At 38.2% G+C, this 22,364-nt stretch overlaps 2 protein-coding genes across 2 annotated transcripts; one reads left to right on the top strand and one right to left on the bottom strand.

Moving 5' to 3' along the window:
- The first annotated feature begins 775 nt into the window (after nucleotides 1-775).
- Nucleotides 776-4,912, top strand: LOC143588846 (uncharacterized). The gene is made up of 7 exons (XM_077069754.1): nucleotides 776-848; nucleotides 2,670-2,946; nucleotides 3,823-3,955; nucleotides 4,046-4,167; nucleotides 4,313-4,375; nucleotides 4,470-4,538; nucleotides 4,676-4,912. The coding sequence occupies exons 2-7, from the start codon at nucleotides 2,755-2,757 to the stop codon at nucleotides 4,751-4,753; spliced, it is 657 nt and encodes a 218-aa protein (XP_076925869.1). The 5' UTR covers nucleotides 776-848; nucleotides 2,670-2,754; the 3' UTR covers nucleotides 4,754-4,912.
- A 362-nt stretch (nucleotides 4,913-5,274) lies between these two features.
- Nucleotides 5,275-20,824, bottom strand: LOC143588845 (ethylene receptor 1-like). The gene is made up of 7 exons (XM_077069753.1): nucleotides 20,652-20,824; nucleotides 18,445-19,391; nucleotides 17,098-17,466; nucleotides 16,757-17,023; nucleotides 16,544-16,671; nucleotides 5,834-6,028; nucleotides 5,275-5,756 (listed from the first exon to the last, which is right to left on the bottom strand). The coding sequence occupies exons 2-7, from the start codon at nucleotides 19,345-19,347 to the stop codon at nucleotides 5,399-5,401; spliced, it is 2,220 nt and encodes a 739-aa protein (XP_076925868.1). The 5' UTR covers nucleotides 19,348-19,391; nucleotides 20,652-20,824; the 3' UTR covers nucleotides 5,275-5,398.
- Nucleotides 20,825-22,364: the final 1,540 nt, after the last annotated feature.

Here is a 22,364-nt window from a genome sequence, read left to right as displayed (position 1 = left end):
AAAAATACGAATTTGATTAAAAATAGTTATTATTATTATTTAAACAATAAACAAATATAATCAGTATTTAAGGCAAGTCAGGTTACATTTAACTCTTAGGTTGTGTATTATGGTTTAACTAACAAATGCTAGTTAAAAAGCTACATCAACACAATGCCACTGCCACATAGAAAGTGGGCTTTCACCAGGCCACCCTTTAAGAAACGCGTTACGGGTTAACTATGTTTAACTATTTAAAAAAAGTAAAAAAAAAATGGATGTTAGTGAGGTGGACTCCACCTTTTGAGCCTTTGGGGCGTCATCAAGATAACCGGAAAGGGGCATGGCGACGAACTAGCAATTAGCGTGTTATGGTTTGGCATCAACATTAGTGCAGTGGCACGACAAAAAGAGCCTTAAGAACTCGCTGTAAAATGCGGGCTACCCACTAATATAGTATAACAAACATATATATCGTTAAATCATACCATGATTTATTGACCGATAATAATCTTATATTAAAATATAACTCCAAAATGGTGCAATTTCAAATTTGAAAGTGAGAAACAGAAAAAGACAAAAGATGAAACTGGTAATAGCAGGTAAACCGGTGAAGCAAAAAAGCAAGATTGTGTGTGATTGACCGTACACAGGTATGCGTGTCTTATTCATTTGCAGGTTGTTTCCAATGGCAGTTGGTAAGCATTTACTGTATGTATGTATAATATAATAATATATATGCGCACACTCTCTCTCTCTCTCTCTCTCTCTCTTTCATTCCATGCTCTCCAATTTCCAACAACAAAATCTTCATCAATTCATATACATTTACAGTCTGCTTTGCTCAAATTCAGTGTTATTTATATCAGGTAACCAGTAATAATAATATACTTATGTTATTTTTTCATTGCACTAGCTTAATCTTTTGTCAGTTACTATTAATTGTCTCTTGTGTGATTGAAGTCCAAAGTTTTTAGTTTTGTCAATGTAAAAAAATTAATTTAAAGCTTTTTCATTAATATTTTGTGATTGCATTATTTTTTCTGAATTCAGTCAAATTTATTTTTTATTTGTGAATTATTTTTTATATTTGATTTTTTTAAATAGTAAAAGAGGGTTAAACTGAAACAGAACTTAAGATTCCAATGGTAAAATTGGGATTCAGTATGCAAATTGCTTATATATTATATTATATTATATTATATTATATTATATTATATTATGTAAGTGTACTATTATATTATATTATATTATATTATATTATATTATATTATATTATATTCTTTGATTCATTTATTGGTTTCAAATTGAATCCGTGAGGCTTTGTGGGTCATTATGCATTCAACATTCTGTTTAAAAGTTTACTGTCAGATGTTAAAGATTCAATTTTTAAAATTGAAATCTTCAAAAAGACTCTTGATTCTTGGTGGGTATGTTCTTAATTTTACAATCCCATATCAAGAATTGTAATAAATTAGCTAAAGTTTGAATCTTGAGCTGATAAAGATGCAATTTTTAAAACTGAAATATTCAAAAAGACTCTTGATTCTTGGTGGGTTGTTCTTAATCTTACAATCCCATATCAAGAATTGTAAGAATTTAGCTAAAGTTTGAATCTTGAGCTGATAAAGATTCAATTTTTAAAATTTGAGTTCTTCAAAAAGACTTTTGAGTCTTGGTGGGTTGTTCTTAATCTTACAATCCCATATCAAGAATTGTAAGAATTAAGCTAAAGTTTGAATCTTGAGCTGATAAAGATTCAATTTTTAACAATGAATTATTCAAAAAGACTCTTGATTCTTGGTGGGTTGTTCTTGATATTACAATCCCATATCAATAATTGTAAAAATTTAGCTAAAGTTTGAATCTTGAGTTGATCCCATATCAATAATTGTAAAAATTTAGCTAAAGTTTGAATCTTGAGTTGATAAAGATTCAATTTTTTTAAATTGAGTTCTTCAAAAAGACTCTTGATTCTTGGTATTGGCAATCCAAGATTGCAAACCCTCAATTTATTTAAAAAAAAAAAAAGAAAAATGGATTTAATTAGCCAATCCAATCCAATCCAATCCAATCCAATCCAATGGTGGCTCAAATGAGATTGCAATCTCAAATTTGGTCAACTTGTGACCACATGTCAGAATGTGAGTGGATGTAATTTTCTTTTTGTTTTTCTTTTTAATTCTCACCAATTAATTTTATATACTTTTTGGTTTTTGTTTTATAACTTATTATATTTGACTTTTTTAAAAAATCTAAAAACACAGTCTTACTTAGTTTTTTTTTGTGAGCATTCCGGTATAAATTTCGTTAAAAATGGAGTTTGTTTAAAAAATCGTATTTTTTATATAAAATTTTGGTTTTAACCATTATTGAATTATTTAAAGTTTTTATATTTAAAAAAAAAATATAATTACTTAATTATATTTATATAGTTAATCAAAACTAATTATAAATTGAATTTATTTAATAAAAAAAAGGATGAGATTGGGTTGTTAATGGGAGTAAAAGATTGGAGTGGGTTAAATTTTGTAGATTGAAGAGAGAGAAATTAATTTTGTAATGTGAGATTGAGATTGTGAGATTGTTGATGGGGATAGTCTTACGATCCCATATCAAGAATTGTGAAAATTCAAGTAAAGTTTGAATCTTGAGCTGATATTTGTAGTCTTTTTGTGTTTCTTGATCAGGAATTTAGTTGATCAATGTAATGGATTAGAATCTTGGATAGAAGAAGTGGATAAAGATTCATAATTGTGGTCCAAAACAAGATTAATGATGGAAACCGAGTTATATTCTTCTCGTGGTTTTTCACCTTTTCGTGACGAAAGTGGGGACGAAGAGCTTTCTGTTCTTCCGAGGCATACAAAAGTAATTGTGACGGGAAACAATCGAACAAAATCGGTTTTGGTGGGTCTGCAAGGTGTTGTGAAGAAGGCTGTTGGTCTTGGTGGATGGCATTGGCTGGTATCATTTTCTTTATTCTTTTCTTTTTATTGCTTTTGTTTACAACTTTGAATCTTTTGGTCACTAATTGAAGAGAAAAAGGAGGGAAAATGATTAATATTGTACATGATGGGGCCATCAAAGTTTGGTTTTGTTCTAAAAATGTTGTTAGTAGCAGTGGTGGTTTTATGTCTTTTATGTTACAATTTTTATAATAAGTAGAGTGATGAACTGATGATTGTTTGCAACTAAAATTGGTTGACTCTCTGTTTTATTAAAATTGTAACAAATTATGGTCACATGCCATGAAAAATTGTAACATTTTTCTTATTCTGGTTTCAAGATAAAAATGACCCATTTGCCCCTCATCACTAGTACAGATTGTTATATAAATTGCATTTTTCTCCACTCTTCTGTATCAAGTTAAAAAGACTTATTTGCCCTTTTTCACTACAAGTTGTTGATTGTATTACTTCTAGTCAACTAGAATATGTTATAAGTATCAAGAAACTGAAAAAAATTTTCTTGAGATTTTGGGTTATATGTTTTATTAATTCAAAATTTTAAACTAATTATTATTATTATTATTATTATTATTATTATTATTCATAACTCATAAGTATGGTAAGGTTTGTATACACCTGTTGTCACGTTAAAATTTGCAAAGATTTCCATTATCGGATGTCGATTTGACATCAAACCAGGACCACTTATCTTTTTGGTAAACTGTCATGTATATCGATATATTTATTCATCATTACCGTTAAATGTTAAAATTCGCAACAATACATTATGAGACGTAAAAGTTGCAACTTTTCCTTTTCTTAGAAAACTGGAAGCTAATATGTCTTATTCATATTTTAGTATTTGACTAATAAATAGTCAAACTTTGACCAGGTTCTGAAAAATGGAATTGAAGTGAAGCTGCAACGTAATGCTTTGAGTGTTCTTGAACCACCAACTGGTCATGAAGAAGATGATGAGTATGAATTAGATATTTCAAGCAGTGGCTCTGATGTTAATGAGTTCAGTAAGTTTATACAAAATCAAAACCTTGTAAATTCCCAAAATACCCCTGAAAAGCGGTTCGGTTATAAGTTGGTTTGTCCTTCATTGACAGCCATCCCAAATGAGTTTAGCAAACTAAACAAGCCCAAAGTTCGGTACACAAGACCGTGGGGCTCATCTCCATCTATGAAGTCCGGTAGTCAAACTGAATCCAATATGCACACGCGTTATCCTGTAAGTCGACTTTTCTGGTCAAAATAAGCGTACCTGTGACTTCAAAGCTTTTGAGATAATCTGATTTTGACATCATACATTGTAAAATATTAGTCTGTTTTGACCCGAATATTTTACCTGCATATCCAAATATGTAAATGAACAGAAAGTCAACTTCTCGAAGCTGGGAACCAACACGCTATGGCGATATTACAGTACATTTAACCTCGTGAGTCTCGTATATATAACTATCTACTCATGTCTTTTTTGTTTGGTATTATTCATAATTTATTTTATTTTATGATTTTTTGTTCCTGTTTTAGGGAAATATTCACTCTAATCCAACAAAGGAACAGCTAGTTAATGCGGTTCACAAACACTTTGCTTCTCAGGTCCCATTCTCTAATATTTTTCATATACCCGCTTATATACAAACGGGTCGACCCATGTCAAAAACACAAATTCAACCCGTTAAGTTGCCTTTTCTTGTGACCCTTTAGTGATGACAGTGATGTTTTATTTGGCACAGAAAGTAAGTGAAATGGAAGCCATAATGGAGTTCATCAATGCAGCCAAGAGGCGAAATGGAAGAAAACATAGATGTTGATCTTGATCAGCTAGTTGTGTGTGCATGTACGTGTTGTTTGTGTGTACATACTAGTATTATCCTAACCGATTAGCGCGACTCTTAGTTGTAGACAACTTAACCAGAGATAGAAAAGCTTGTTTCTAGCTTTCGTTTATAATATAATCGTTTCTTGTTTCCGTCCATGCGTAGATTTGCTCAGTTTGAGTTTTTCAAGTTATGAGCATAAAATAGTAGTACCTTACTTTTGAAGAAAATGTGTTGATTCTGCTTTTTATATAATTTTCAAGTCATTTTTGAAACACGCATTCGGTTTCCTTGAAAATGTTCTCTCACTGTTTGAGTTGCATGATTAAAACAATAGTAATTTGAGTCGAACGATAAACTACGGCTTTAAAATACGACAACCAAAGTATATGTTGATTTAAGTGATCATTATTTGTAAATTGTAAAAAGTATAAATTACTTTTTAAATGTTTTAAGTTTTAACTAACAAATTTGATGTTTATTCATCATGTTAAAGCTCATTTCAAACAACAGTATCATACTGTATCGTCCGGTATACATAGTGTCAATAAAATACAACAGTATGCACTACAAAAGTACCAATATGTACAAGTTACTGAAGCTGTCAAAAAACCATCCTTTTGGTAGGTTATTAACTTATTATGCTTCATGTACATCCCTTTTATGCTCTAAAAGCTCAGACAAAGCGATTCTCATCTTCTCGACAGAAACCGGCTTCAACACAACTCCATCCATACCAACTCTCAATAAGTTCTCTTTTGCAGATTTATCCGTGTTGCCCGTAAGTGCAATAATGAGCGGTCTTTCATGGCGTTTTGGGAATTTATCTTGCACAATTCTTGCAACATAGTAACTCTCGGTCCCAGGTAACAACACATCCATGATAACCACCTTGTGGTCTTTGGTTATAACATGTAAGCACTCTTCACCCGAGCTAACCACGGTTACATCGCAACCAAGGTGCACCAGAAGCCCCTTGGTGGCTGTTCTGCTAACCCTGCATATATAAAGTTTAAATATGCATGGATGTATTAAGTATCAATATTCGAGATACGAATGTATCATATGACTAACCCGTTATCATCGATGACTATAACTTTGAGTCCTTGAAAACTTGTTTGACCGAGTTTTGGTTGAAGTCTCAAATGAGGGAGTCGGGATTCGTTCAAACGTGCGGGAAATCCAAGTTTTACATAAAAAATCGCGGTAGATCCTTTCCCGATACCTTCACTTTCAATCCATATGTTACCTTCCATAAGATTCACGAATCTGTAACAACATAACGCATAACATATTTATTCTTAAAAAAACGAAATATATGTTTATTTACAACTACAGGTAAAGAATGTACCATTGTAACTCTTAGCCGATATTATTAGAATATATTTAGAAGATATATTATTTGTATTATTGGTATTTATCTTATGTAATTATAGGGTGATTATGTTTCCTCATTAGAGATAGGTATCATTGTATTCTCTCCCTATATAAAGGGATTATTGTTATCAATGAAAGGCAATCAATCTATTCTCCATAAACGCTTTTATGGTATCAGAGCCTCGGTTCTGAATACCTATCTCTTTTCTTCTTCCAACAAAACCCTAGTTTTGTAACAAAAGCATTCGGCAGCCATGTCTAAACCAGATACGCCCCTCATTCTTCCCAACTCAAACCCTTCTTTACATCCTGCATATTCTGTAAACAATATTCAGTCCAAAATTCGAACCCTTGATGGCGATAAGGTGACCTACTCAGCCTGGATCAAATTATTCAAGTTTAATGCGACTGCTTATAGGGTGGTCGATCATCTCGATGATACCCCTCCTCCGGCTGTCACCGATCCTGCTTACCCGGCCTGGAAAGAGTTGGACGCGCTGGTCTCGCAATGGATTTACAGCTGCGTCTCAGATGAGTATCTACACCGCATATTGGACACCGAAGCTTCGGCTCGTCAAACATGGCTGAAACTCGAAAAGATTTTTCGTAGTAACAAGCGTGCCAAAGCTGCTGCCCTCGAAACTCAGTTTGTTAACCTCACTCTTCCCGCTTGCAGTTCCGTTGATGATTATTGCAAGCAACTCAAAAATCTTGCCAATCAACTCGCTGATGTAGACCAGATAATAACCGAAGATCGTCTCGTACTACAGCTTGTTCGTGGCCTCTCTAAGGAATTCGAAACAACCGCTTCCTTGATCAACTCTCAAGCAGTTGATTGGGACACGGCTGTAGCTATGCTGAATGATGAAGTCATTCGACAGGCAGCACGACAACACCAGTCCACGGTACTTCTAACCCCCGCAGCACCTCAGCCTCAACACTCGGCTGATACCCAACATCCATCTCCACAGCCTCGGGACAACATCCCGCCCCCACAATCCGGAACTCCGTACCGTGGTCGTGGTCGAGGACGCAACAATCAACCTTATCGTGGCAGAGGATCCCGCGGGAGAGGCTACCGAGGTAACAGTTCTACTCATTCCTTTAACAATTTTTCGGGCCAGCAATATTACCCACAGTGGGCTTGGTGGAATACTCCACCTTGCCCATACCCGACTCAGCCCAATTGGCGGCCCAATACACCTCAGCCGGCACCCTCCGCCAACTTCACCGGGTACCCGTGTCCTACACCCTACAGCCCACAAATGGCAGCTCCTCCTGGTTTCAATGCATTATGCCCATCTGACTTAAGTGCTGCCGTGAACAACATTAATCTTGGATACGCGGACCCGACTCCCTTCATGGATACAGGTGCTGAACGTCATGTCACTGACAACCAAGGTATGATTCATCGCCCTGACTTATTTCCTGTTAACACTAAACTATTAGTCGGCAACGGACAGTACTTACCAATTGCGGGTTCCGGCACCGGTTACCTACCAATACATAACCGAAATTATATCCTACCTGACCTACTTTATAGCCCACATATCATTAAAAATTTATTGCCTGTCCGCCGATTCACCCGTGATAACAATGTTTCTATTGAATTTGATCCTTTTGGTTTTTCCTTGAAGGATCTCAAAACGGGGCGGCTCCTTTCCCGCCACAATAGTACGGGCGACCTCTATCCAGTCACTCCTCCAACATTACCACCACAAGCTTGCTTCATCACCGCTGCTACTTTGCCTTGGCATGACCGTCTTGGCCACCCCGGCAAACAAGTTTTTGATATTTTGTCTCGCAATTTTAATTTTCCATGTAATTCGAACAAGCTTTCTACTTTTTGCAATTCTTGTCATTTAGCCAATAGTAATCGTTTACCTTTTTATGAATCTACTTCTTTTACGTTTGCTCCCTTTGATATCATACATTGTGATTTGTGGACATCTCCAATTATTAGTAAAACCGGCTTTAAATATTACATGGTCCTAATAGACAATTTTTCCAACTTCGTGTGGGTGTACCCTTTAAAATATAAATCCGAAACTTTTACCACATTTACCAAATTTCACCGCCTCATAGCCACCCAGTTTAACCGCTACATCAAAACCTTTCAGTGTGATCTCGGGGGGGAATTCGATAACCATGCCTTCAAAGACTTTGCTCACCAACACGGTCTTCTCTTCCGTTTCTCCTGCCCTCAAACCTCTTCCCAAAACGGCCGTGCGGAACGCATGATTCGTCGACTTAATGACATCATACGCTCCTTACTCATTCACGCCCATCTTCCACCTTTATTTTGGGTAGAAGCACTTCACACCGCCGCTTATTTACACAATATACTTCCAACTAAACGACTAAACTTTTACACTCCCACATTCACCTTATACCTTCGCCACCCTACCTACGACCACTTACGAGTGTTCGGCTGTGCTTGCTACCCTAACACATCGGCAAACCAACCACATAAACTCCACCCACGGGCAGTCCGGTGCATTTTTCTCGGATACCCATCTGACTTCCGTGGGTATCGGTGTTTTGACCCTACCACGTGTAAGGTCCACATTTCCCGTCATGTCACCTTTGACGAGCACACATTCCCTTACACCATCTCTACACCAACATCCCGCTACTCATTCCTTGATGATGCCATACCCCCCGGGTTCATTTTCAGTCCACCAGCATCTCCCACAGCCTACCCACAAACTCAGCCCTCACAGCAGCCCCACAGCAGCCCCACCCAGCAGCCCTCACCGCAGCCCCCAGTCCTATATACATATGCTCGTCGTCCTAAACCTTCACAACAGCCCAATACCGCTCCGTCCCATCCAAACCCCACCCCCACGCCGTCCCCTGCCACCACAACCGTACCCCTCCAACCTACAAACACACACCCCATGACCACCCGCTCCAAAGCCCACTGTACCTTTGTTACCACCACGATCTCCCCGGTCCCCACCTCTTATGCCAAAGCCTTTGCCGAACCTAATTGGATGTCTGCCATGCAGGCTGAGTTTAGTGCTTTACAGGTTAATGAGACATGGGAACTCGTCCCTAGACCGGCCGATCGGCCAGTTATCCGGTGCCTGTGGCTTTTTCGCCATAAGTTTAAATCTGACGGGTCCCTTGAGCGTTACAAAGCTCGGCTAGTGGCTAATGGTAAGTCACAAACTGCGGGACTTGACTGTGACGATACCTTCAGTCCGGTGGTCAAACCGGCAACTATACGCACCGTTCTCTCTATTGCTATCTCTCGTTCTTGGCCAGTACATCAGTTGTTGGGTTATGAAGGCCTTTGGGCCGGTTTTATTAGGAGGCCCGGTTTTGGCTCCTAATTATGTTTAACCCTAATCTTGTTTATTATATATATCCCATCATGTAATTGTAATCTTGGTTCTGAGCTAATAAGAAAACCTAGTTGTAGCTCGTGGACGTAGGTCCCCTCGCGGGGACCGAACCACGTTAAATTCTTGTGTCGTTTATATTTTCGTTTATGCGTGTTTATCGTTGTGCATGTGTGTGTTGTTTCGCTTCCGCGCGCCGCTTTGTTCCTAACAAGTGGCATTAGAGCTTTGGCTTGTTGGACACACGGTTCGTTGCACTGGTAACGATTTCGCAGAAGGTTTTGGTTCGAATCTGTTTTTTGGTGATTAGGGTTGGGTAGGTCCGTCACCGTGAATAACTCTTGGAGATCGCAGGGTTAATTTCTGGTTCGTGTTCATCAGTGATCGACAGTCAAGATTGGTGGCTGTCAGGCTGAGTTAGGGTTTGACTATTTATTATCAACCGTAAATTAGGGAACCGGGTTTTGTGAAGACCATTTAGGTTCGGGTTCAGATTTGTTTGCAAGAGATTAGTCTGAGGTAACTTTATATAGTTTATTTACAGTTAGTTGATTTATCGGTTATTGCAAGAGCAAATCGGTTTATTTGGCAGTGTTCTGTTGAACAATCGTCAAGTTTAGGCCCGTGCCCTTGTTGTGTCTGTTCACTGTTTTCGATTTGTTCTCGTTTGTTATCGTTATAACTGAAGACGAGGTGGTTATGATCGGAATGTTGACGGTTATGGATTTTGGTTGATTGGTTTGTCATGTGAACTTGGATATAGTACTGGTGATGGATAAACTTGGAGAAAATGGAACCAGCGGGTGTGCTGGTGACGGCATAAGTGAAAAAAAAATGAGGTTAGTGGCAAGTCATGTAAACTATTGCTCGTTTGGATGATCTTTCGGTTAGGGTTTGAGTTAACTGATCGTGTGTACGGTCATAGAACCCTTGGTACCGCTTGATTTCATGAAAGTTCTACTGTTGTTATAGCTGTTTGCCTGTTAGCTGGTTCGAAACTGTGATTATTACTTCTTGTTCGTTTGGAATTGTAAAGTTATATCTTGTTTGGTGGTGATCAGTGGTACACCATTTGAGAGGTTCAGGATCTCGTGTTGGGTAAAGTTATTTGCCGGGATAGTACGAGTGGGGTTCATCTCATGGAGTGTTGGTGTGGCATGGGTTGGGATAACAGAGACAGTGGGAGCTGGGCATAGTCGACTTGATAGGTTGCGTAGAGGTGAGACATTTTAAGGGTCGATGTCGAAAGGTTTGGAATTTTGCTTTTGAGAATGTATCTGGGGTTGATGCATTGGGACTCAGTGAAGGCGGTGACGACTCTTGGGTTCAAGATTATGGTATGCGTTATTTGTTACTCACTTCAATGAAGCATTGTTGAATCTTTTAATTAAAGACTTTGGAAGATACGGTCTCTGTATCGTCGGAAGAAGTGAACCAACTTTCGAGTTATAAAGTCTTGGCTCGCTGAATCAGGTAGAGCTAAGGGGTTTCAGTTTGCAGACATGAAGCCTGGAGCCACAGTGATGTTAGCTTGAGCGTATTCGGAGGTCTGAACATGTTCGGGGTTTTGGTAACAGTGGGAGCACGCGGTGTGTTCTAGGTTTGTTTCCAAAGGGACGTTGAGTTCGGAAGACTGGGAAATCCGAATGTGAAAATCTCTCCTGGTATAGTCTGCTGATTTTTTGGAGAGTGATTATCCTCTGGAAGTCTTTGGAGCCGGTAGTGTGAGTAAGTGAGGGCCGGTTAAGATTGAGGATGAGCCATTGGCGGGTTTTGTCATGGATGGGTCTGTGATGGCCGGATTGGAGTTCTCGGGAGCTTCAATAGGCCTTTCAGGTAACTGATGAGAAGGGCGGATGCAACCAGGGTGTGGATTGGTAGAAATCTTAGTTTGTTCCTAGAGAACTGGAGGCTTGGAGAACTTCTTTTGTTGAAGTTTTAGCTTGTTCTTGGAACTGGAGGCTTGGTAGATTTCTATTACTGAAGATTACTAGAGTTACTGGATGAATGAGATTGTTATATTTACTTGGATGGCAGGCTGGAATTTATCGCAAGGCCTTCAAGTGGGAGATTGTTGGGTTATGAAGGCCTTTGGGCCGGTTTTATTAGGAGGCCCGGTTTTGGCTCCTAATTATGTTTAACCCTAATCTTGTTTATTATATATATCCCATCATGTAATTGTAATCTTGGTTCTGAGCTAATAAGAAAACCTAGTTGCAGCTCGTGGACGTAGGTCCCCTCGCGGGGACCGAACCACGTTAAATTCTTGTGTCGTTTATATTTTCGTTTATGCGTGTTTATCGTTGTGCATGTGTGTGTTGTTTCGCTTCCGCGCGCCGCTTTGTTCCTAACATCAGTTAGATGTCAAGAACGCCTTTTTGCATGGCAACTTAAATGAGACTGTCTTTATGCATCAACCACCAGGATTTGTGGATCGGCGTTATCCTAATTTTGTATGCAGGTTGAAAAAGTCTCTTTATGGACTTAAACAGGCGCCTCGGGCTTGGTATACCAGATTTGCCACATTTTTAGTATCGCAAGGTTTTCTCAGCAGCACGTGCGACAATTCTTTGTTCATTTTTTCAAGGGGATCTCAAACCGCCTATCTTCTTTTGTATGTTGTGTTGGGATGCGAAGGCCTTTAATTGGCCGGCCCTAGGTTGGTTTGAATTAAGGAAAAGGGCAGCCGGCCCTAATTAGTTCCTACCTAATTTAGATGACTTATTCCCCAAGCTAATCTTGTCCTATAAATACACATGATGTAATTGTATTCTTTGAGCACCTAATAAAGAATTTCCTAGTTGCAAAGTGGACGTAGGCATCTTGGCCGAACCACTATAAATCTCGTGTCTCTTATTTTTCTGCTTTCGTTTGTGCTTGTGTGTGGTTTTCCGCTGCGTACCGACTCTGATTCCTAACAACTGGTATCAGAGCTTTGGCTCGTTGTTTACACACGGTTTTCCGGGTGATTTTGCAATTAGAATTCCTGTTTTGGACTTCTTGGAGTTGCAGGTTTCACTCGGGCGTTGCAGGTGAAGCACCGGGTCGGGTGTTTCAGGTTTTAGGGTTTTTTCTTTGGAGGTTGCTTGGCTTCAGGTTGTTCGTGTTTTTTTTTGGTTCTTTCTCGTTTGCAATGGCTGAAGACGGGAGGGTTCGAATCGACAAGTTTAACGGGACTGATTTTGCATGGTGGAAAATGCAAATAGAGGCGTTACTTGGGGAACACGATTTGGATATGGTTTTGACAGAAAAACCAAAAGGAATGAGTGCGGCTGATGAAGCGATTTGGGACTCAAAGGACAAGAAGGCAAAAGGAAAGATCATACTGGCTTTGACGAGGAGCGTGGCTTTCAACATAATGAAAGAAACCACAACATGTGGTATGATGACGGCTCTGTCAAACATGTATGAAAAGCCTTCTGCCGGTAATAGAGTGTTCTTGATGAGGGAATTGTTCATGACAAGGATGAACGATGGCGGTTCAGTTACTGATCATATTAATAACATCAATTCGATTTTGTCTAGGTTATTAACCGTAGGCATGAAATTTGATGATGATACTCAGGCTGTGATTTTGTTATCCTCTCTGCCTGAAAGCTGGTCAGGTTTTGTGACAGCGATCACGAATTCTGCGGGGGCTGGTACTTTGAAGTTTGACGGGATCCGGGATAGTGTTTTGGGTGAAGATATTCGCCGGAAGAACTCTAGTGGCGGGTCATCTTCAGAGTTACTTAATGTTGGCAGGGGAAGGGGAAATAACAGGAGCAGTGGGAGTAGGGGGAAAAGTTCAACTCGAGCTCTAAAGGATGTGAGGTGCTGGATCTGCGAGGAGTTTGGACATGTGAAAAATCAATGTCCAAGAAGGAACAAGGAAGAATCTGAGAAGAATGAAGGCAAAAAGCAGATAAACACATGTCAGGATAAATTTGGTTCTGATTCTGAAGAAGATGCTTTGATTTGCTGTACGGAGTCTTCTATTGATTCTTGGGCCATGGATTCTGCTTCATCGTGCCATGCCATGCACAGCGGGGATACGATGGTGAATCTAAAGGTTGGTAACTTTGGGAAGGTACGAATGGCTAATGGGGATGTTCTCGATGTTACGGGCATGGGTGACGTTACTTTAGTAACTGATTTGGGAACCACATGGAACTTGAAGAATGTCAGGGTTGTTCCAGCTTTGAAGAGTAAGCTTATCTCTGTCAGTCAGCTGGATAAACAGGGACTAGAAGTAAAGTTTGGTGGTGGCAAATGGAAGGTAACTAAAGGTAATCTGGTTATTGCTCGTGGAAACAGGCAAGGTTCATTATACATGGTGGAAGTACCTGTTGAGGGAAGCGTGGCCGTCCCTCAAAACAAAGTTAGGCTCACTGAGTCGAAGGGGCAAAAGAAGGTTCAGTTTGCAAGATTAGAGCCTTGTGCCAAAGTGATTCGAGCTGAGCGGAGTCGGAAGTCTAAACTAGGTCAGGGGTTCGGTGACAGTGGGAGCAAGGGACATGTTCCGGTTACTGTTACAAAACAACGTTGGGTTTTGAAGACTGCTAGTCCGGCTGTGAAAATCTCTCTTGGAAGAATCTTGCTTAATAAGGAGAGTGGTAAAGGTCCTCGGTGTATCTCTGGATCCGGTGGAGTGTGCAAATCGGTTGAGACAGAGGAGGAGTTTGTGGCGGTAACAGTCACGACTGGGTTGGAGCTCGGGGGAGCTTCAACCGGCCCTTCAGTTAATTAATGAGGGGAATTGCAACTAGGGAGGTTTTGGAGTCTTAGCTTGTTCTGTGAGAACTGGAGGCTTGGAGGACTCAGACATAAAGAATACTGGAGTTACTGATGATGGGTTATTTGGATGAAATTGCTGAATATGCAAAGACCTTCGAGTGGGAGATTGTTGGGATGCGAAGGCCTTTAATTGGCCGGCCCTAGGTTTGTTTGAATTAAGGAAAAGGGCAGCCGGCCCTAATTAGTTCCTACCTAATTTAGATGACTTATTCCCCAAGCTAATCTTGTCCTATAAATACACATGATGTAATTGTATTCTTTGAGCACCTAATAAAGAATTTCCTAGTTGCAAAGTGGACGTAGGCATCTTGGCCGAACCACTATAAATCTCGTGTCTCTTATTTTTCTGCTTTCGTTTGTGCTTGTGTGTGGTTTTCCGCTGCGTACCGACTCTGATTCCTAACATGTTGATGATATTGTGTTAACTGCCTCGACCAATGACCTACTACAGGATATCATTCGTATGCTATCACGGGAATTCTCGATGACCGATTTGGGTCCGCTATCTCATTTTTTGGGGATCAGGGTCACACCACAATCTGACGGGTTCTTCTTGGATCAATCGCAATATGTGAAGGACATTCTCTCTCGTGCATCTATGTCTTCTTGTAAACCATGTACCACCCCTGTTGACTTGTCTTCCAAGCTTAGTGCTTCGGATGGGTTACTATTTGCTAATCCTACTTTATATCGAAGTCTTGCAGGCGCTTTACAATATTTGACGTTTACTCGTCCCGACATTTCTTATGCGGTTCAGCAACTTTGCTTGTTTATGCACGAACCTCATGATCCCCATTTTGCGTTCTTAAAACGCATCTTGCGGTATCTACAAGGCACTGTTGACTATGGTATTCGATTACGTAAATCTACCATCACTTCTTTGGTTGCTTACTCAGATGCTGATTGGGGAGGTTGTCCAGACTCCCGTCGTTCTACTAGTGGGTACTGTGTTTTCCTTGGGGATAATTTAATCTCTTGGTCCTCCAAGCGCCAACCTACAATATCACGTTCTAGTGCAGAGGCGGAATATAGGGGTGTTGCTAATGCGGTTGCGGAGGCGACTTGGTTACGCAACTTGTTGCTGGAATTACATCTCCCGCTCCGTCGGGCTACGGTGGTCTACTGTGACAACGTTTCAGCTGTTTACATGTCCGATAACCCGGTTCAACATCAACGAACGAAGCACATAGAAATTGACATTCACTTTGTTCGGGAAAAAGTTCATGTTGGGGATATTCGCGTTCTTCATGTCCCCTCTCCATTGCAATATGCGGATATTTTCACCAAGGGCTTGTCACGCCAATTGTTTCAGTTTTTTCGTTCCAGCTTGAACGTCTGTCCTACGCCCGTTCAAACTGCGGGGGAGTCTTAGCCGATATTATTAGAATATATTTAGAAGATATATTATTTGTATTATTGGTATTTATCTTATGTAATTATAGGGTGATTATGTTTCCTCATTAGAGATAGGTATCATTGTATTCCCTCCCTATATAAAGGGATTATTGTTATCAATGAAAGGCAATCAATCTATTCTCCATAAACGCTTTTAGTAACTACTAACTACATATAACATGAAAACTAGGCATATTCGTGTAACTAACGAATACAAACAGGGGCACGTTCGTGTTCGTTTGTTTATTTTTAACCGAGCAAACGATCAAAAATGAACAAAGTTTTCGTGTTTGTGTTCGTCTGTTAAGAAAACAAGCATGTTTGTGTTCTTTAAGTTCGTTTGTTGGTTCACAAACGAACATAGTTGAACAACCGAGCAAACGCCAACCAAAAGTAAAAGTGAACCTCAATATGTTGGGCTAAAAATTTAATAAAACTAGACTGTATTGTAAAAGGTGATATTTTAATTTCATCAAACTAAACCAAATTGTAACGGATATGTATAATTTAAATAAATTGTAACGGGTATGTATAATTTAAAAATATATATATAGATGAACATAAACGGGCATAAATGAGCATTCATATACGAATGTTCATGAACATAGATAATGAGCGAGACGTGTTCATATATGTTCGTATAACAAAATGAACAAAAGAAATGTGTTTATGCTCGCCCGTTTATTAAATACAAGAACATACACGAACTTCCCGTCGAAGGGTTCACGTTCGGGTCATTTACATGCCTGATGAAAAAAAACTTATTCATAAAAAGAATTAAATATGATGAATACCACACTTCTATTTGTATATATCAAAAATTTATTTTCGATTTGAATAATAATTTAATTACAGTTTAGATTATTTATATCCAAAAATAATATTTTACCTTTTACAAATGGCAAGGCCAAGACCATTACCACCTGCATTTTTACTTGCTGGTGATTGGCTTTCGGTAAATTTCGTGAACAACTTAGGAATGTCTTGTTGGCTGATTCCAATTCCCATGTCTTTCACCTAAACGAGACGAGTGCGGTTAATAACCGAACCCAAGACGTTAAACATGATAACTGAACCAAGGTTTTTATGAAAAAAAACGGACCTGAACACGCATATAGAAATTATTATCACCAGGAAGCGGAAAGAAGTCGGGAGCTCGTGGGTCCCTCAAAGAATCTGGTTTTGCCATGATAGTAGAAATCGAAACGCTGCCCTCTTTCGAGAATTTAACAGCATTCCCAATAATATTTAGAATTATTTGCATAAGTCTCTTCTCATCACCAACTGCATATTCTGGTAAATCTGAAGATAGACTCAATGTTACAAACAACCTTTTCACTGATGCAACCGGCTTTATCAAGTTTAGAACCTGAGAAAATATATACAAAAGTTAGTTATCATAATATTATAATCAATATAAAACAGAAAAAAATTAAACAATACCTCTTTGAAGAGAGAATGGAGGTTAAAAGTTGTTAAATCAAGTTCAAGGCTACCATCTTCCAGTCTGGAAAGATCTAGAACATCGTTTATTAAGGTGGCGAGTAGATTACTGCTTTTGAGGATAGTTTCAACCATGAGGCGTTGCTCGGGGGTCAACTCGGTTTCTTGTAGTAGTGATGAAAGTGCAATAATTGCATGCATAGGTGTTCTCATTTCATGGTTCATAACTGCAAGGAAATCGTTGCGTGCACGGACCGCTGTCTCAGCCTCTCTCCTTGCGTGATCGAGTGCCACGTTTTGCTCCATGAGCAAATCACGGGCTCGGATGGATTCTTCTAGAATTGCAGCGTGTGAAAGAGCCACGGCCACCTAAATAAAAAGATAGAACAATTAATGATGGCATGGCAGTTGACATGTCATTAACTTTGACTAACTGACTCCACATTTGTCCTCGATTTTGACAACCCACTTTAGCAATGGACAAGTCAAAATGTGGATTCTATTTTGAAAATTGTTTACATGAAAATGGCGTCTTATCATTTCTTTCAGTATATATATGTATGCTATGTCGAATTATATAACATAAGTAAAAAAAAAGATCAACTTTCATGATTGTAAATAACTCCATATAAAAAGACAAACATTTCTTTGCATATGCGGGCATCAGATGTAGCGGCTGACATGGCGCTAACGAGTGCAAGATCATTAAATTATAGATAAGTTATAAATTATGCCAGTTCCTAAGTAAGAACATAATAAGTTGGTTCCAATTTTGCACCTAATTCGAAGTTGGTTTCTAAAACGCGGAAAAAAATTGATTGGCTCATTTCCATTTTGTGCTGTTTGCCCTGAAATCAACCCTAAATAACAGGGTCCAGTTTGGGCCGATTTAGGATCAAACAGAACCAAAACCCGGTTTTTGAAACTGTTAGGTTCCAGGTTTTTCAGTTTTTAAAGCGGTTTTGGTTTTTCAATTTTGCCATTTGGGCTTATAACTTCTGGGCCAAAAAATTACCCAAAAAAAGAATTTAGGCCTGAAACTTTGGGGCTAAATTTATCGTTTAATTTATTGTTACACATTTGGGCCCAAAAGTTTTTGCTTGCACCATTTACTATCAATAAACTCAATAACAAAAGCCAGTTATTTTGGTTTTTACCTGTTTGGATCAGTTTTTAGTACATGCAAACTGGAATCGAACTGGAAATTTGATTTTTTGAAATACCTAAAACTAAACTGTTGGTTTTGGGTTGGGTCAGTCATTTCAGTTCGGTTATGTCAGTTACTTTAGAAACAAATCAAACAGCACCAGCTTGAATAAAAACAAGAAAAACATAAATTTTGCAAACCTGATCAGCAACAACTTCAACAAGCTCCAACTCATGAACATGCCACTGTCTTGCACTATCAGATGGAAGCATCAAAACCATTAATGCATAACGTTTGGTCGTAAGTTCAGGCCAATCATAAATCTGAAAATTATTAAGATGCAGAAGTGGGACCCGCACAGCAACAACCTCTCCAAGAACATATTTACCAGAAGCCGGACGTAACCGAGCAACAGGACTATTTGGAGAAATCTTAACCGCACGATTCGTACTAAAAACCTGATTAATTGCAGGAGACTGAATCGGAACCGTAAACCCAACAGGGTTTTGATGGTGAAGAGTGTATGACAGTTGAAGCTCTAAACCGCTCCGTGTTGGCATCCAAAGTGCACACTCTTCCAACCCTAACGTTCTCCCCAATTCAACAAGTGTAGTTTTTAAAATAGTGTGTCGGTTAAGCGTGCTTCTGATTTCATGAGTCAGCATTCTAACATGCCTCCCTGTTTCTTCTTGTGTTCTAATAATTCCCATTTCACGATCCAGCTCAGCAGCTTTTTTTTTCAAGAATAACTCCCTAGTTTTCACACTAAGTAGACCGGGAATAATATGAACTAACATAAGTGCAGTTGCACACGAAACTGCAGCAGTTAAGACTTTGGCAGTTGTCATAACGATAGCTACTGTTCTCGTGTGAATATTAAAAGTCCACAAGTTAATAAGATGTGTAGCTCCACATAGAACAATAAAAGCACCAAACTGAACAAGCACCCATCTATATGGAAACACTGCTGATTTCTTAACAAAATATATTAACTCTAGTGGGATTGAGAAATAAGCGAGTGCAATGAAGAAATCTGATATGTACTGGTATTTCATCAAGAGTTCATCAGCTGGCCATTGTGGCTCTATGCAATTGCAATCCATTGTTAATGTATAACTTGTGTTAGAAGTAAACTAATTACAGTTATCTGCACAAATCAGAAAACACTATAAGGTTATAAACGGTTTTGTTTGTTTGTAATAATGAATCCAAACTAGTATCAAATTCATACTGGTAATAATAATAATAATAATAGAGCAGCTTACAGCTAGTCCTCTGAAAGCATCACTAACCACAGGTAGTATAAACATTTTGCCCTAACTAAATTAGGTAGAACTCACTCAGGGCAAATAACTAATATATTTGCAGTCATGCAACACAACCAATACCTAATTAGTCAATCCGTTCGATTATTTCAACCAGAGTCAACAATTAGGGCACCGATTCTTCTAAAATACTAACAAAAACAAACTCAATTCAAATGAACGATAACCATACTAATATGTATTCATATTTCACATATCAAATCCATACCGATAATAACAATATAGCACCTAGTCCTCTAAAGTCTAAAACCATCACTAACCACAAGAAGAATAAACATTTAGCCCTAACTAACTAAAATTAGGTCAAAAGTCAGCACAGTCATATACCATAATCTCCAGAGATGCCTAATTAAATTGCAGTCATGTAACATAGCAATACCTAATTAGGACACCAATTCCTCTCAAATACTATCAAAACAAACTTAATTCTACCGAATTACATTACATTAATGATAACCACTCTAATATGTATTCATATTCCAAATATCAAATCCATTTTGATAATATTATAGCAGCTAGTCCTCAGAAACCATCAGTAACCGCAAGTAGTATAACATTTTGCCCTGACTAACTAACTAACTAACTAAATCAGGTCAAACTCAGCACAAACAAATAACATGACCTCCAGAAATACATAATCAAATTGCAGTCGTTTATTGCAGCAATACCTAATTAGTTAAATCCATTCCGACTATTTTAACCATAGTCAACAATTAGGGCACCAATTCCTCACGAATACTAACAAAAACAAACTTAATTCAAACGAATTACATTACAACCATGATAACCATAGTAATCTGTATTCATATTCCACATATCAAATCCATATTGATAATAACAATACAGCACCTAGTCCTCTATAACCATTACTAACCACATGTAGTATAAACATTAAGCCCAAACTAACTAAATTAGGTCAAACTCAGCACAAACAAATAACATGATCTCCAGAAATACCTAATATATATGCAGTCGTCATGTAACATAACAATAGCTAATTAGACCAATTGACATGGATGAATAGTTTGATCTGGATGAAGTCAACGCAAATAAGGTCAAACAAGTTGAAATATAACAAGTACCTTCAAGTAGAGGTAATGAAAATGTGAAGATTTGGTGGTTGGTTGGTTGGTTGAGTGAAGATGATTTTAAAAGAGGCTTGCTTTCATACAACTACAACTACCATATCTATATCTTAATTGGTGGTTCGGTTAATCAGACCACGAACTGGACTGGACCACGTCGGTCTGGAGAACGAGAACGAACCAACCCCTCGCTATTACTCCTTTATTAATGGACGGCAGGCAACTAACCAAAACCAAGCTTCCAATCGCACACACATTGGCTTTGTATAAAATATAAAATACATTGATTGATTGGACATAACGCTACCTATGGGTGTGTTTGACAAAGGGATTTAAGCTACAAGCTTTTAGAAAAAGTATTGTTTGGTAAGAGAGCTTAAAGCTTACTGAGGATGAGAAAAAGCTTTAAATTGAAATGCTACTATAGGTAGCGTTTGAGAAAAAGCTCTACAAGCTTTTACATTTTAATTTAAAAGTTTGGTACTTAAACTTATATCAATTTTTGTTAATTTATATAATAGTTACACATTCAACCCTTATTCAAAACTAACTACCCCATGACTTTTTTAAGAGTCATAACTTTTTCGCACGTTAATAATTTTTTAAACAAATTACAACATAAAAACGAGCATTTTATTCTCTTTAATTTGAGTATGATATTGCTATACTTCTTTAACTTTAAAAAATTAACATACTACGTGATTATCGGTTAGGATTGGTAAAAAGTCGAGTCAGGTGAGCTCGAGTCATGTGTAAGACCAAATTAGGAGTCGAGTCAGATGAACTTGAGTCATGTGTAAGACCAAATTAGGGTCAGAACGAGTCGATACAAAAATGGTTAAATTAGTTCGATTCGTGTCGGTACGCTTTTGAGTCGAAAGGGGTCAGGTCAGAACATATTTCAGATTAAAACAGTGCATGTTCAGAAAGGGATTCATATCAAAATATGTTGGTTTAAAAAAATTATCTATTTAAAAATTACTATATATTTCAACTTTGTTTCTTGATTTTCGACATCATTTACAAGCTTACTGCTTTTCCTTTAATTACACGTCTACATTTAGGTTATGTATGCACTGTCATCAGGTGAATCATGTACCGACACTGATTATGCGATTGATGTTAGGTTGTGCGCCCATTCCGCCGCACCACGCGGGCACCCAACTAGTTTTATTAAAAGCTTCTGCTACTCTGCCAAACACATAAATATTTACAAGCTACAGCTAACAGCTACCAGCTTCTAGCTTTCAGCTTCCAGCTTACAGCTACCAGCTAGTTTTTCCAAACATACCCTTTGTCGCTTTTATTATTATTATTATTATTATTATTATTATTATTATTATTATTATTATCATAAGTTTTTATTTTTTTGATTTTACACCTATCATCAGAAAAAGAAGAAAAAAAGATTCTTGTCGATGTGGTTTGTTTGGTTTTAATCCAGTTATCTTAAGTTTGCGATTTTCGTTCATGTGATTTCATTTCACTTGTAATTAAACCCGAATTTATTAACCTCGTTAAGTCTTGTTGTTAAACACATCAGCGTGCCCCATGTGGTTTCATCGCAGCCCCTCAGGTGAGGGGCGGGGAAAAGGAGAAAATTGCCCCTCACGTGAGGGGCACGCTGATGTGTTTAACAACTAGACTTAACGAGGTTAATAAATTCGGGTTTAATTACAAGTGAAATGAAACCACATGAACGAAAATCGC

This window comes from Bidens hawaiensis, unplaced genomic scaffold (genome assembly GCF_021521415.1).
Source record: "Bidens hawaiensis isolate Kalapana, Puna unplaced genomic scaffold, B.hawaiensis_p1.1 tig00036809_1, whole genome shotgun sequence".
In the NCBI taxonomy this organism is placed as follows: Eukaryota; Viridiplantae; Streptophyta; class Magnoliopsida; order Asterales; family Asteraceae; genus Bidens; species Bidens hawaiensis.
This window is presented reverse-complemented; position numbering and strand designations above follow the sequence as displayed.

Excerpts from the sequence above, each read along its gene's own strand:
- LOC143588845 (XM_077069753.1), bottom strand. The coding sequence starts at position 19,347 with ATGGATTGCAATTGCATAGAGCCACAATGGCCAGCTGATGAACTCTTG. Across the intron at positions 17,467-18,444 it reads TTGAAGTTGTTGCTGATCAG|GTGGCCGTGGCTCTTTCACA; the intron begins GTTTGCAAAATT and ends CTTTTTATTTAG. Across the intron at positions 6,029-16,543 it reads GGCCTTGCCATTTGTAAAAG|ATTCGTGAATCTTATGGAAG; the intron begins GTAAAATATTAT and ends ATGTTGTTACAG.
- LOC143588846 (XM_077069754.1), top strand. The coding sequence starts at position 2,755 with ATGATGGAAACCGAGTTATATTCTTCTCGTGGTTTTTCACCTTTTCGT. Across the intron at positions 4,376-4,469 it reads ATTACAGTACATTTAACCTC|GGAAATATTCACTCTAATCC; the intron begins GTGAGTCTCGTA and ends TTCCTGTTTTAG. Across the intron at positions 4,539-4,675 it reads ACAAACACTTTGCTTCTCAG|AAAGTAAGTGAAATGGAAGC; the intron begins GTCCCATTCTCT and ends TATTTGGCACAG.